At 39.8% G+C, this 16,212-nt stretch overlaps 1 protein-coding gene across 1 annotated transcript in view; it reads right to left on the bottom strand.

Moving 5' to 3' along the window:
• Positions 1–16,212, bottom strand: part of LOC114652863 (lipoxygenase homology domain-containing protein 1-like) — a 282,032-nt gene that overhangs the window by 250,330 nt on the left and 15,490 nt on the right. Inside the window, exon 2 of the mRNA XM_051927669.1 lies at positions 6,798–6,957. Coding sequence (XP_051783629.1) covers positions 6,798–6,942 — 145 coding nt within the window. The 5' untranslated portion in view covers positions 6,943–6,957. The remainder of the gene's footprint in view (positions 1–6,797; positions 6,958–16,212) is intronic.

Below are 16,212 nucleotides of genomic sequence, written 5' to 3'. Positions count from 1 at the left end.
TGACCTGGAAATACTTCATTGGGCAGTAAGTACTCCCGGGTCTTTAATAAAAGGAACCGCACTCCCTTATCCTTGGAGCTGGGAGGAAGTGCAGCAACACTTGACTGGAGGAGGGTAGTGTGATGGTGAGAAGAAAAATATTGTGGAGAGAAAAACCTGTGTTTGTATTGTGCAACAGTGAAGGTATTGTGGTAAATAAACCCATACTTAATTTGAACCTGGGACTCTTTGTGTGTTTGTGGTCTTGGGCCTGCTGATGGCCAGGTTGCCTATATATATATATATATATATATATATATATATATATATATATATATATATATATATATATATATATATTCACGGCATTCGTAGTCTGAATCACAATCTGATTGTATGGGTGGTTACCTACCAGGTAACGCTTGTGGTTGGTCAGCAAGTCAGCTAACATCCATATATATATATATATATATATATATATATATATATATATACTGTATATATATATATATATAGTGACAGAAACTAAAGTCCTTTACAATTAACCATGACACTCACTGGACTTTTTTGTTTGGGATTTCCATAGTATTAAAAGTGAAAGTATACCAAAGATGTTTACATATGACACTAAGTTATACCGATCAGCAGATATTCAAGAGACAAATATTCTAAAAATGGACCAGGAAAAGACGCAAACTTGGGAAAAAAATGTGACAAATGAAGGTTTACAAATGCTGTAGGAAAGGAAAAGCCTACAAAGGATCTTTATAAAAGAAAAACTTGGCAACCCTATTCATCTTACCATACTCCACAAATGGGCAATGTACAGAACTGACATAAAATGTTAAGATTATATACTGTTGAGCACTTCATTAAATAAATGTTGAAAGAGGTCCTGCTTAAGTTACAGTATATACTGTAACACACTTGTGCAATGTGTGCAATTGTGGAACTTATATTGCAAGAAGGACATAACAGCATAAGAGAAGGTTCAGAGAAATGGGACAAGAGTAATTCCAGAGAGAGAGAAAGAGAGAGTGAGAGAGCGCGAGAGACAGGTTGGGTGCATGCACTGATACAGCACATTGCTGCACCCACTACATGACAAAACACCTCAGGATCCCAAATTAGAGTAATTCCAGGCTTGCAAAATATTTGTTATGGGTAAAAATATACAAAGTTAAATTGCTTCCTTCTAAGAAAATACAATATAGATTAAGCACAAACCTGGCCAAAAAGGTTAAAAGATTTCAAGCAATCTTTATGCCAACTATTGCACCAAATAAATTATTCAAAGAGAAAGCATAAGCATACATTGAACCTGCTTAAGGAAATTTTCTCACAATTGTTACTGTAGATACATGGAACAAGTTAAAAGCAGTGTTGTTAAAAATATCAATACAGTATTACTTTGGGCACATTGGCTCAATAAGAGCTAATCAATTGACCCAAGTTCTTCCCACAGCTTATTCATACATTCTTATTTTTGACTCTGTTTCTTGATATCTTTAACTCAGCACATAGGTGCTATCATCATTTTCAGTTTGTTCCTGATTTCTGTCAGTTGCGATTAACACAGTCAATAAGGCATACTGTGTTTAATGTATACTTTCACGATTTGCACCATCATTGTTTGGACTATACTTGATAAATTCAAATAAATCTCTTGAGCCTCAAGTAGGCTGTAACATGAGGTAAGTCTGGTCTTAAAACAATAAATGATATAGAAAACTTTGAAACCCCAAGATAGCACTATACATTTTACTGGTGTTTTTTTTTTTTAAAAGCATTTGATTCTATGCACTGTCATTGTTTTGTTAAAAATTAAGAGGTTTTATTGAATATCAGAGAAAAAGACTACTTTGAAAGAGCTACAGACTACTCTGAAAGAGCTGTTACCTTTGCTTTCTGTTTAGGTGTAGCTGAAGGATTTATTCTAGCTTGATTGCTGTTATGGCTAGTCATGGAGGGTTATGTAATGAAGACTAATGCTTACAATTTAACTGATTGTCAGACTGACTGGCAGAAACAAGCATTGAGTGACCTCAACATCAAAAGGAGTTCTGCTCTAACAACTTGACCTTGTCACACACTTGTGCATGAGAGGTAGCTAAAGGGCTTGAAAGAGGGTAACTCCATGCCAGACCAGGGAGTAGCAGTGTGCACTAACCCTTTCTCTCTTTCTTCTGCAGAAAAACCAAGGGAAATTCTACCTGGGCCCGATAAAATCACTTCCGGTTCCAGGCCCAATGATGTCACTTCCATTACCTGGTTTTAAAAACACCACTTTGCTAGCCACAAATCGGTTCTGTTTTGGACTCAACTCTGTAAAGAGATATTGTTGACTTTTGTTTTTTTTTTTTTCGAGTATATTGGGTGGCTACCCCAAACCTTTTTCTGGGTTCCTCATTTTATGTGATAATCTCTTCATGACTATCTAATGCTCACTGCAGGTGTTCAGTAAGAATGCAGTTTTCTTTCAATAACTTAGCACTTTAAATTGTGAATTCTTATTGTTCTTAGATAAGACCTATTTATGTTTATAACTGCTAGAAAACTTTCTTCATCACTAAGAGAAATCTGCACTTCAAGGTAACCAAGGTGAGCACTCGGCATCAATGAATAAAACATCAACTAAACTTCTGTTTTGTCTGACTATTGGCTGCTTTCAGCTCTAAGAATGCTGGATCAATAAGTGCAGAGAACTGACAGGACAAAACTGAGTTTTCAGTCTAATAGGCAAGAATTTCTAGTCTGGAAGTTATTTTTTTCAAAATTTGACAAAAAAACAGAGCCAAGACACAGCTCTTTGTTTTTACTTTCTCGTATAATAAGTATAGGAAAAATATTGTAATCGTCCAAAGATTCAATGTCAAGATTTTGATTAATCTCAACGTTTTAGACCTCCCTGACTTTCTCATGTACAAAGTATAGGGAAAGTATTGGAATCCTCCAAAAATTCCATTTTGAGATTTTGATGAATCTTGACGTTTTGGAGCTCCGAGTCCAAAAATACTATTTTTGGAATTATGTCTGTGTGTCTGTCTCTGTGTTTGTGTGTGTATGTAAACACGATAACTTGGGTATGCTTTCACTTAGGCCAACCAAAGTATTAGATACAAAAAGTGGATTTCTGTCAACTTTTGGGCTATTTCCATTAACTGGAAGTGGTACTTTTATTCATGTAGCTGCAGAGTCTGATTATTCAACTTTACTTTTAGAATAATTGTTCAATATATTATTAATTTGATTTGATTTGTGGTTGATGATTCTTTAATGTATATAATATAAAAATATAATCATTTTGCAGTTTACTCCTCAATTATTATTCTCCACATCTGATTATACAAGAAAGTCTAGGGGACACAACTCCCGATATTTTTTTTAATAAACACAAAGTGGCTTGGTAAGATATTGTCCAAATCAAAGTGGCTTCCCCTGTCCACACACTTGTTTTTATTATAGGAATTAAACTGGAAAAGAAGTCTCAAGTGCCATGAGGTGCCATGATATAAGATATGTCTCTCTTCTGGTCCACACATTTGAAGAATATCATCACTGAAGTTGGTGTTTCTTTGATGTTGTTAGTTACAATTCCTTACCTCAGAGTCTTATTCTCCTAGGCGTTGCAGGCCTCAATTTCTTCACTGTATGCAACAACACAGGTTCATCTGCATCAGCACCTGAGCTGTTAAATGGCTCTTCAGGTCCACACATTTGAAGAATATCATCACTGAAGTTGCTGTTTCTTTGATGTTGTTAGTTACAATTCCTTACCTCAGGGTCTTATTCTCCTAGGCGTTGCAGGCCTCAATTTCCTCACTGTATGCAACAACACAGGCTCATCTGTTTGAGCACCTGAGCTGTTAAATGGCTTTTTGCTTTCAGATACAAAATGCCTGAAAGTACTCACTTTGAAAAACAGGTCATTATTTGATCCATTCGGAGGTGTCTACTTCATGAATTAATGGCACAACCTGCGACTACATTTAAAACTGGGATTCTGCTCCATATGTAGTAAAATACTTTATTTGCAATGCAGTTATTTTAAGTGTTCTACTATTTAAATTGTGCTAATATATGTAGTTAAATATAACCCTAAAAATATAAAATAAGTAAAGACCAGAGTGGTAAACTGTACCAGTCTCTTATGAAATTGTCAGGTGTTCTAGATGTTTCAAAGATCAAGTAACATTCTCAGGACCACTTAATAATAATAATAATAATAATAATTCTTTCCATGTACTGTATATAGTGGAGAATCACTTCAACGACCACTAAGGTGTAGCATCCACCCTGATGATGCGACAACAGCCATTTTTGCGCTAGTACGCTCACCACACTTTAGTTGTTAGGTGGTGAAGTGGTGAGAGAGATAGCCAGTTAGAGACAAAGGGCGATTAGGGGGCCAGAATGACTAGACCTAGGTCAGCAATTAAGTCTGGACATTGGGATACACCCTACTCTTTGCAATTGATGCCTAGGGTACTTCTACGACCACAGAGAGTCAGGACCTCAGTTTTACATCTCATTTGAAGGACAGCGCCATTTTTACAGCACGGTGTCCTCATCACTGCACTGGGGCAGTGGAATCCACATTCAGACCCCAGGGTAAGTACACCCTACTGGCCTCACCAACATCTCTTCCAGTAATAGTCCAAGATTATTTCTAGAGGGTCTCCCATCCAAGTACTGGCTGGGCCCAAACATGCATAGCTTCAGGTGGTTAACCTGTTCTGAAGTGCATGTGGTATGACTTCTGGCATACTATTCAAGGTCATGGTGGGATACGAATTATCACAGCAGCACTGGGCACACAGCAGATAAATGTTATGGATTGGACGCCAGTCAACTGCCCGGCTTACCAAGGCCTGTTTGGAATCACCTGTATACCTTTGGAGATGTGGAGTACCCGAGTACAAGAAGGACTTTGTCTTGTGGTGCAGGGGCAACAAACCTGCAACTCAAAAACAGCAAGACAAAAGAGGTGGTGGTGGGCATCTGGTGTGCCAAGAAGCCTCTGAGACTTGTCACCATTCATGGGGAGGACATGGAAATGGTGCAGAGCTAAAAGTACCTGGGGATTCACATAAACAACAAACTGGACTGGTCTGAGAATACAGTGGCACTGTACAAGAAGGGCCAGAGCAGACTGCACTTGCTAAGGAGACTCAGGACTTTTGATGTGTGTAGCAAGCTGCTGGAAATGTTCTATCAGTCCATATTAGCCAGTGTGGTGTTCTACGCTGCAGTCTCCTGGAGAAGCAACATGAGCTCAAAAGAAGCACAGTGCCTGAAGAAACTTATTAGGAAAGTATCCGTCATCACAGAGTGAATCCTGGACACACTTGAAGCTGTTGTGGTACAAAGAATGATGGCAAAACTAGATGCCATCATAAAATTACATCCCATCCCCTCCAGGAGGTGCTCTCTTGGAGTACTTTTAGCCACAGGCTCAATTCCACCATGGTGTGCTAAGAAGTGCCTCTGGGGGTCTTTTCTGCCCACTGCTATCAGGCAATTCAATGCTTCCACTGGATGTACTCGTCAAGTTTTTATGTATTTACTTATCGATTGATTGGCTGTATTATCTGTCCTGTGAGTCTATATCCTTGTTTCTTATGTTTCTGCTGCTGTATGCATCTGAATTTCCCCATGGAACTAATAAAGTTTATCTAATCTCATCTAATCTAAAAAGGAAACCCATGCAGACTTGAGGAGTACATGAAAACTTCACACTGGTAAAAACTGAGCATGGGATATAAACTTGGGAACCTGGTTCCTACTGCAGGGAAAAAATCTATGAAAGCAATATAATTGTATTTCATGTTTTATTGTGTTTTGGTGTGTAAAAATTTAGGAACCAGTTGGAGCAGTTTATGGGGATGATTAAATTAAATTCATCTATCTGAGATACTAACTGAACACATGATGAAGACTACATAAAATCCTTATTGGTACTCTATGTGACATACAGTACAAACTTCCCATGTACAGAATTCTACTGTGTACGGAAAGTGATGGATCCACAAAGACAACAATTATTAATTTGTGACCCTGAATCACACCTGGCATGAGTGGGAACAGGCAGACACATAATGTTCAAGCTACAAACACATGATTACCCAACACCTGCAAAAAGTAGAACACTCTTACATTTCAGTGCTCCACTGTAATGTTTATATCAACTAAAAAGATAAGACACGGTATTTACTATTCATTTTTAAGATGAAACATTTCCAAGCTCCTAGGGAATTAATGATGTAACGTTTTCTGGTTTGTGGCCCTAAATGCATTATTCAATTTCAAACCTGAATGATAGTCACCATGGCAACACAATATCGCTCCAGGGGCTTTACTATCCACCCTTGAATATTATAGATTAACCACTGTATGCAGCAAGATGACAGACAAAAAGATGCAGCAGCATTTTTTAAGATAATTTGTTCCATTGTGTATTGTGTCTGTCTGGTGTTTGTTACTTTATGCTTCAGAAATCATGAAAAGGTAATAAAGAAGAAGAAACATTTCACCAAATGCACAAACTAAAATGCTTACATTTTTAGTGTGTCCACTCATAAATGAAAACTTGGGTTTCTAGGAGATCCTTGAACTTATCAAATCCTCTGTCCATCCATTGTCCAAAGCTGCCTAACCCACCTAATCCAGGGTTAAAGGGCTTTACTCAGGTTTGGTGTTTTTACTCTCCCAGTAAATTGGCAAGTAATTTACAGATTCTCTACACTGCCAAGTGTCATTTACTAATAAATCATACATTCAAGCAAGTAAAAAAAGAAGTATAATGAAGTCAGACTTACCAGTGGTAGGACGAATACGAGGTACAGTGTTTTTTGGGAAAGGGTCAACTGCTCTCATTGGCTCCCTACTACATGCAGCAGTCTGGGGATGAAGGACTCCAGTCATCGATGGAGATGAGTTGTAATACTGCATTTGAGTTGGCATTGTAAATTATCTAACCTGAAGAAGAAAATAACAATCAACCTGTGTTAGGGAATATGTACCATAACATTCTGAAACCTGATAAATACTCAGGGTCACAGTGATAGATTAAAAATACAAAAACTTTTTTCCTTAATATTGTATGTTAGCCAGCAGGTCAGAGAGAAACAAACCGTATCCAATCAAAATCAGAAAACAGGGAGGGAGTGCAACTCAAGTAAGGAATATCCAATTTGTTTTCCCCTTGGCCTAAAACTGGGGTCCTTAATCACAGTCCTGGAGGGCCGCAGTGGCTGCAGGTTTTTGTTCTAACCTGGTTGCTTAATTAGAAAGCAATTCTTGCCTATAATTTAATTTGTTTAAGCTTGTTAGTGCTTTAACTCTGCCATGTCAGGTCATTCTCATATCCTAGATTTTCTTCCCATTTCTAAGGATATCATCCAAATGATTTGTAGGCTAAAATTGAGGAGTAATTCTCAGTCCTTCACTTTTTTCTCTTCACTTTCCTTCCAAGCATTTAATTAAACCCAATAGTGCATGATAAATACACACAGAGGTGTAAATGGTAACAAACTAATTGAAGAAATGCTGGTTTCTTTTGTCATTGCATGTTATTGCCAATTAGGAGCAATTTAAAAACCAAGACTACAGCTGTTTAAGACTAAAATAAGCAATAAGGGTTCAAAATCTTAATGAGCGAGACAACTAAAAAGAAAGAGAAAGCTGGAGCAGAAGTTGCAGAACAACAGCATGAAGGAAGTGTGGGATGGATGAAGATCATCACTGGCTGCAGCTCAAAGCGGGGTGCCACCATTGAGAGAGATGTGGAGAGAGCAAACCAGATGAACAACTTTTTTAACAGGTTTGACCACCCTAACCCACTCTCACCTCAGAGTACTGCACCCTCCAACCATCCTTCTGCTGATACCAGCATAGGAGAGAGTTTCCCCCAACCCACAATTACAGCAGGTGAGCAGAGAGCTGAGGAGACTTTGTGCCAGCAAAGCAGTGGGTCCAGATGGAGTATCGCCACGACTGCTGAAGATCTATGCGTTGGAGGTGGGGAGTTCTCTACAGCGCATCTTCAACCTGAGCCTGGAACAGGGGAGAGTCCCGAGGCTTTGGAAAACATCTTGCATCACCCCCGTCCCAAAGATATCACGTCCTAGTGAGCTGAACAACTTACGGCCTGTCACTTTGACATTGCATGTGATGAAGACCATGGAGCAGCTGCTGCTTCACGACCTAAGGCCACAGGTCCACCACGCCCTCGACCCTCTGCAGTTCGCATACCAGGAGAAGGTGGGATCAGAGGATGCCATCATCTATATGCTACACCGATCCCTCTCCCACTTGGACAGAGGCAGTGGTGCTGTAAGAATTATGTTTCTAGACTTCTCTAGCGCTTTCAGCACGATCCAACCTATGCTCCTTAGGGACAAGCTGACAGAGATGGGAGTAGATTCATACCTGGTGGCATGGATCGTGGACTGTCTTATAGACAGACCTCAGTATGTGCGTCTCGGGAACTGCAGGTCTGACATTGTGGTCAGCAACACAGGAGCACCGCAGGGGACTGTACTTTCTCCGTTCCTGTTCAGCCTATATACATCGGACTTCCAATACAACTCGGAATCCTGCCATGTGCAAAAGTTCGCTGACGACACTGCTATGGTGGGCTGCATCAGGAATGGGCAGGAAGAGGAGTATAGGAACTTAATCAAGGACTTTGTCAAATGGTGTGACTCAAACCACCTACAACTGAACACCAGCAAAACCAAGGAGCTGGTGGTGGATTTTAGGAGGACCAGGCCCCTCATGGACCCCGTGATCATCAGAGGTGACTGTGTGCAGAGTGTGCAAACATATTAATACCTGTGAGTGTTGCTGGATGATAAATTGGACTGGACTGCCAATACTGATGCTCTGTGTAAGAAAGGACAGAGCCGACTATACTTCCTTAGAAGGCTGCCGTCCTTCAACATCTGCAATAAGATGCTGCAGATGTTCTATCAGATGGTTGTGGCGAGTGCCCTCTTCTACACAGTGGTGTGCTGGGGAAGCAGCATAAAGAAGAGGGACGCCTCATGCCTGGACAAACTGGTGAGGAAGGCAGGCTCTATTGTAGGCACGGAGCTGGACAGTTTGACATCTGTGGCATAGCAACGGGCACTGAGCAGGCTCCTGTCAATAATGGAGAATCCACTGCATCCACTGAACAGTATCATCTCCAGACAGATGAGCAGCTTCAGCGACAGACTGCTGTCACTTTCCTGCTCCACTGACAGACTGAGGAGATCGTTCCTCCCCCACACTATGTGACTCTTCAGTTCCACCCGGGGGGGTAAACGTTAACATTATACAAAGTTATTGACTGTCTGTATACCTGCATTGTTATCACTCTTTAATTTAATATTGTTTTTTTGTATCAGTATGCTGCTGCTAGAGTATGTGAATTTCCCCTTGGGATTAATAAAGTATCTATCTATCTATCTATCTATCTATCTATCTATCTATCTATCTATCTATCTATCTATCTATCTATCTATCTATCTATCTATCTATCTATCTATCTATCTATCTATCTATCTATCTATCTAAAGTGAAGCAGAAGTGTTACTTGAGCAATAAGTGCTTCTTATTAAGCAATTGGGTTGGAGCAAAAACCTGCAGCCACTGCGGCCCTCCAGGACCGTCATTGAGGATCCCTGGCCGAAAATATCATCAGTAGTGGTGCCCAAACACGGCCACCATTGCAAAACAATTTATTTGCATCAGTGAATTCCAAGTCTCAAAATCTATGCCACTGATGTCCTATAGAGGGCAGACTTTTTCCAAGTCTAATGACACTATCTAAAGCAGTAATACAACTCCTCAGTAGCAAATGACAGCACTGAGTGGAAAAGCAGCACAATACATTTAATATTACTTAGCATGCAGTGTGGTGTAGTGGTTAAGGCTTTGGACTTCAAACCCTGTGGGTTCAAATCCTGCTACTGACACCACTTTGTGACCATGAGAAAGTCACTTGACCTGCTTGTGCTCCAATTGGACAACCAAAAAAAATGTAACTAATTGTATCATAAATGTTGTAAGTTGCTTTGGATGAAGGGGTCAGTCAAATTAGTACATTATTTACAATATTATTGCATTCTTGGCTGAAGCCTTTATTAAAGTCAAATTTGCATACAGTGTAACTGTTTACATGTTTTATTTGGAGCACAAGCAGGTTAAGTGACTTGCTCAAGGTCATATTGTGACTTAGTGGTAACTAAACCAAGCCACTATGGCCAGATGCCTGTTAATAGTTTTTAATAGTTATATATAACACTAGCTGTCCCCCACGGCTACGGACAAAGGACAAACTTTAAAAATGAATTAAAAAAAATGTAATAATTTGTATTGAGAAGAATTTATATTGATAATGTTCATATCTGAGAGCCTCTTGATATACAATATTTTTGGTTTTGCTATCAGGGGCAAGAATGTAACTGTAATGTCTTTGCCAAAAATGTAAAAAGTTAGCCAGGTATCTCTGGCCAAGCTGAAGGTAGGTATGCTACAACATGAAATGTTGGCACTGTATCTGATTGTGGTCAGCTCTGATGGGAGAGTGTCCCTCACGTGGGGAGAAGAGCACAAAGCCGTGATATCTCTGCTAATGATCATCTACCCTCTAAAACACACGTAGCTCTGAGCTCTCTCTGAAAAACATCAAACATTACTCTTTAACCATCTCTAGATCAGGGGTGCCCAACTCCAGTCCTGGAGGGCCGCAGTGGCTGCAGGTTTTCATTCTAACCCTTTTCCTAATTATTGACCTGTTTTTGCTGCTAATTAACTTCTTTTGAATTAATTTTAATTGGTTTTTAAGAAATGTTTCCCTGAATTTCTTCATCGTTCCTCTGAATTGCTTCATTTCTTTCCTTAAATGGCACCCAAACAGAAGTGAAATGTGAAGTGAGTGAGCCAACAAAGTCGGGTCTCAAACTCCAACCAATTTCACTCCAACCAGTTGCTTAATGAGGTGCTGAGTCTTGTCGTTAATTAAACCCGTTCTTTAATTCCATAGCTTGTTGCTGCTCTCATGGTGCAATAGCATACATTTCTGAAATTGTGGATTTTCTCTTTTTTAAGAGCAGATCAGCATTTCTGAGACCTTCACCTTTCTTCATTTTCAGATATTGTATGATGGTCACAGTTTGCTGGTCCTGTTTTGGCATATTTTGTATCTCATTATTGTTTGGCTGCTAATTAAGGAAAAAGAAACAATTGAGGGGTCTGAGTTTTCAAGAACAAGTCAAATAAAATGAATTCAAAAGAAGTTAATTAGACAGCAAAAACAGGTCACTAATTAAGAAAAGGGTTAGGATGAAAACCTACAGCCACTGTGGTCCTCCAGGACTGGAGTTGGGCACCCCTGTTCTAGATGATAATGTCTGCTGAACAAACAGGTATCACTAGCTAAGCAGAGGCAAGGTACGCTCCAACACGTGGTGAGAGGTAGACCGATTCAAACAGAGGCTGGCATGTGAGTGAGGATGGCCCCGCCCGCTCCCTGGTCCTGAGGTCCCGCCTCCTCCCTTGGCCCACAGCCGCTCTCTCGGATTTGCGCGAATAAATCAGTGCCGCAACCGAACTATAATACTATAGCACGAGAGAAGTCGCAAAATCAACCGGAATGTCCAAGAAAATTATAGAAAAAAAAAACGATCTAAATCCATTAAGTAGTTCCCTCGTGAAAAGCTGACAGACAGACAGACAGACAGACAGACAGACATTGGATTTTATACTTAGATATATAGATGAAGGAGTTATTCTGAGATGCTTGGGGTAAGTTAACTCACTGCTTAGTCCAACCAATATGATTATTAAAACTAATTTCCACTGTTAATTACATTCCATGAGTCATTCATGTGTACTTGGGGATCACCTTCCCAGCTCTGTCAAAGTAAGCAGTACCATTGCAGAACGGGAGGGGTGCTGATGCTAACATTGTCTTCTTTTTTTACCCACAGTTTCAAAGAGCAGCCCAATGAAGAAGCTTAGCCCCTACCTCTGGTCAGGACACAGTAAAAATGGGCCTAGGAAGATGGTGGCTCATTCAGGAACCAACCAGCAACAGAGACAGAGGTACCGTTGAGGGGCTTTTTTATTATTTTAAGGCACTTTTTAATATTTGAAGCCATTTTTTTTCAAACATCATTTAAAAAGTAGTGTTAGTTTGAAATGAACCACCACATATTTGAATTGCATAAAAACAGCTAGTCTTCTTGAGAATATAAACAGAAGCATTCAATCATATAGCATACAGTGGAGAATCCTGGCCAAGCACAGTACTATGTTCCCATGATTTTTGCTATCTGTTTGTCTCCCCATATGTTTCATTTTTTGCAATGTGTTTGGCATTTAAATAGTGCATTTTCCTGTGCTTGTATCAGCCTTAGTCAATCCTTTAATCACCATATATAATTTCTTATATTGGGAATTGTTCAGTTTTTGCCTACCCCAACTTACTTTCCGGAGAGTTTTTTTTTCTTTGGGGTCAGAGCACAGGGTCAGCTATTTGTATCGCACCCCTGGAGCAATTGCAGGTTAAGGGCCATACTCAATGGCCCAACAGAGTAGCATTCTTTCTGTCACTGCCAGGATTCAAACCAGCAACCTTCAAGTTACCAGACCAGGGGCCTCATGCATAACACCATGCGTAGAATTGTGCTTACGCACAAAAAAATCCAGATGCATAAATCTGTGCAAACGCCAACCTCCACGTTCTTCCGCTCCATAAATCTCGGTCAGTGCGAAAAGTAACGCACATGCACGTGTCTGCTGTCCCGCCCCGACTCCTCCCAGATTTACTCCTCTTTGAATATGCAAATCAATATAAATAGCCCTTAAGCTCAGCCTTCTGTGAAAAGGCAATGGCAAAAGCAAGAGGGAAAATAGAAGAATTTCAGCGAATACCAAGTGGAGGCAAGGAAAAACGTACTATTTGTTGGTTTAAACAGTGATATAAACAACAATAGGAAGTTGATCGAGTGACACAGTGTGTCGGAGAAACTCGAAAGCTCACGTTCACAAAGTCGCACAGTGCCCAAAATAAAAAAGAAGTTGTCAGATATCAAAGTCGCCGTCGTCGCCAAGTATCATATGAAAGCTTATTAGGGTACAGAGAAAAAAAAGACACACAGTGGGGAAAAAGCATGAAATGTCAACTTTAATCTCTAAATTTCCACTTTAGTCACGTAGTTTATTTTGTCATTAAAGTAGAACATCATAAACTTCATCTTAAAATCATTTAATTTACTAGTTTCTCAATCCCATCGTAACTAAAGTAGCATGTTAAATGCTTTGTTTTATATTTGATCTTCTATGTGCTCTATGTGTGTGAATCACTACGTGCTTCTGGGCTTTCTCTTCCTCCGATAGGACACAGAATCCATTACATTTGTGATATTACAGCTCTCTGAATAATTAAAATACTGAGATGTATACGTGATATAATTTTCATGATGATAGGAGTAAAGAATGTTATTAAACATGGGAACACGGTGGCACAGTGATTGCTCATGTCTCACGCAAGATGCTTGCTACACTGTGCGCGACCTTCGATGAAATACTTTACTGTAGCAGTACTGTCTCTTTCAAACGTACTAACCCCCAATTCCTGTCCTTACTTTTCTTTCTCCAAATACCCAATCACCACACAATCAGCTCTGTAATAGACAATAAGCCATCTGTAAGCTTAGAACGCCGATTCTTCAAAACTTTAAAAGAACATCGAAATATCTTCGTAGTACGTGTTTAATTATTCTGTCTATCTATCCTTCCAGTGTCACGCCAGCACCAGCAAGAATACAGCGCGAGGCAGGAAGAATCTGTGAACGGATTCGCCAGCGGCTCGCTAGCGCTGCGGCACCGTGTAGTTAAAGTTAAAGTTTTATCTGTATAATATAATAAACATATTTTGCTGCATTTCATCTTAAAAATGATATCATCATCATATGTAAATATGCACTTTATAAAGTGGTTCAGGTTGTTCAATATTATAACTGTATCGCAAGTTTACAGTGAGGTGATTGTACTTATAAGTACAAACAGTTCTATAAGGAGCACTTGATGGTCTGATTGAGTGCATTTATAGTTCTTGGGATGAAACTGTTTCTGAACTGCAAGGTCAGTACAGGAAAGGCTCTGAAGCGTTTGCCGTATGAGAGCAGTTCAAATAGACAGCATGGCTGAGGCAGCGTGTGCTTGATGCTGTATACCGATAATTCTCTTTCCGATCAGCTGCTGTACAGCTGTGATTCACACTCAGATACAGTGATATAAATACTCCGAGTGGTGCAGTGAGAGTAATATGGAAAAAGATGATCTGATGTGGCAACCCCTAATGGGAGCAGCTGAAAGAAGAAGAAGAAGGTGTAGTGAGAGTAACAACGCTAAAGCAGCTATGGTATTTGGAATAGTTTGACCATTCTGTGGACCATTATATTGTTACAGGTTAATTACAATCAGATGCCATAAACTAATAAACAATATGTGGTTAATTTTAGTGTTTTTATAAAGCCGCGTCAGGGATGTAGATCTAAAAAATAAAGGATAACCACACAGGCACAGTAGCACTGCTTTGACGCTGGGTGCTGCCAGTCTGCAAAACCGAGCAGAGAACTTGCGTATGACAGGGTATGAGCTACCGTGGAAATGTGTGTGGCTTTAAGCCAAGTTTAGTTTTTATACATCACGATTTGAACGTGGAAACGTTCCTACGCAACATTTTTGTGCGTATGCACCGTTTATACATGAGGCCCCTGATCCTTTAGCTACAGAGCCACCACTCCGCCCACAAGACACAGTTTCATGTTATTATTAGAGCATTTTGAGTCTTTTTATTAATTTACTTGCACATGTTTACACTAAAGCATGTTCTGATTGCATAGATTGCTTCTTGTCATTTTTTTATGTTTGCAAAAGAAGTCCTATTTTTGGCAGTCAGCTGACTCATATAATAAGGAGGTTTACTTAGGAGGCTGTGGTGGTTAGCAAATCACACAAGTTAAGTACAAACTACCCATTCTTTCTGCTTGTATCACACAAACCAATCTTTTAGAAGTTCCTAGAAAGAGTTCATCAAAGCTGTAAGATGGGACATTTTCCTTTCTATGGTTTTCTGCCAAACTGCTGAGTTAAACGAATGCAACAGGGGCCCATGCAGTGAATGTCATTAATTTATATACAGTATAGTACAGCTCATGTGCAGAATAAATATTGAATTATTTATTAGTCTGCAGTTCTTGTGATGACTACCTCAAGTCCATTTGTTAAAATATACAGTTCTCTGAGCTTTTAATACAAAAATAAATCCAGCCATCCATCTATTCATCCTCAAAGTCACTTTATCCAGTTGAAACTCTCAGGGGCCACAGCCTTGGCAGCACGGCACTAACCAACCCTGGATGGGCTGCCAGTCCATTACAGGTCCCACTCACACACATTCACTCTCACTTAAAAGATAAGTTTGGTATTTTTCTAATTATTTCTTTACAAACATGCTATATATACTGTACATCCCGGGTGGAGTGGTGGCTCTGAGGCTAGGGATCTGTGCCTGCAATCGGAAGGTTGCTGGTTCAATTCCCGTAAATGCCAAAAGTGACTCTACTTTGTTCTTGAGCAAGACCTTTAACCTGCAATTGCTCCGTCCTGGGTATGGCGTTAATCTGCATCCAGCCCTGCATGTAGGCCCTCTAACCTGCAGGGAAAAACCTGGGGGTTGGTGGTAGAATTGGCACTCCAGCCACCATAAAAAGCCTCACAACTAGTGTGATGCTGAGGTGTCACTCATTGCATGGCTGCACTCGGGACCTAATCTGGGTTCCTGAGTTGGTTTGTCATGTAGTGGTTGTGGCAATGCGCTGTATATATGTGTTTGCCAAGTGAAATTGTGTTCTAAAGTTAATCACTTTCTATAAATTAAAAACAAATATCTTGCCTACACTCATATTTTACATTGTTGGCTATGGGGCATGGAGGAAAAGCTTAAAAACTACATACATCCATTTTTCAAACCAAGACAGTGGTCAAGTATTGATCTGTGTCTTGCAATTATACACACGTTGTAAAATAACTTATACATTTCTTTTATTTCTTTTTTTTAATTCATTCAGCCATTTTTTAAAAAGACTAGCCATGTGTGATAGCTCAGCACTTAGTTTTCCTGCACAATAACCTTTCACAACCTCGAGGGGTGCTTTCCTCTCGAAGGGCCAAATC

This window comes from Erpetoichthys calabaricus, chromosome 5 (assembly GCF_900747795.2).
Source record: "Erpetoichthys calabaricus chromosome 5, fErpCal1.3, whole genome shotgun sequence".
NCBI lineage: Eukaryota > Metazoa > Chordata > Cladistia > Polypteriformes > Polypteridae > Erpetoichthys > Erpetoichthys calabaricus.
The sequence above is the reverse complement of the archived record's forward strand: the minus strand, read 5'-3'. Positions and strand labels throughout refer to the sequence as shown.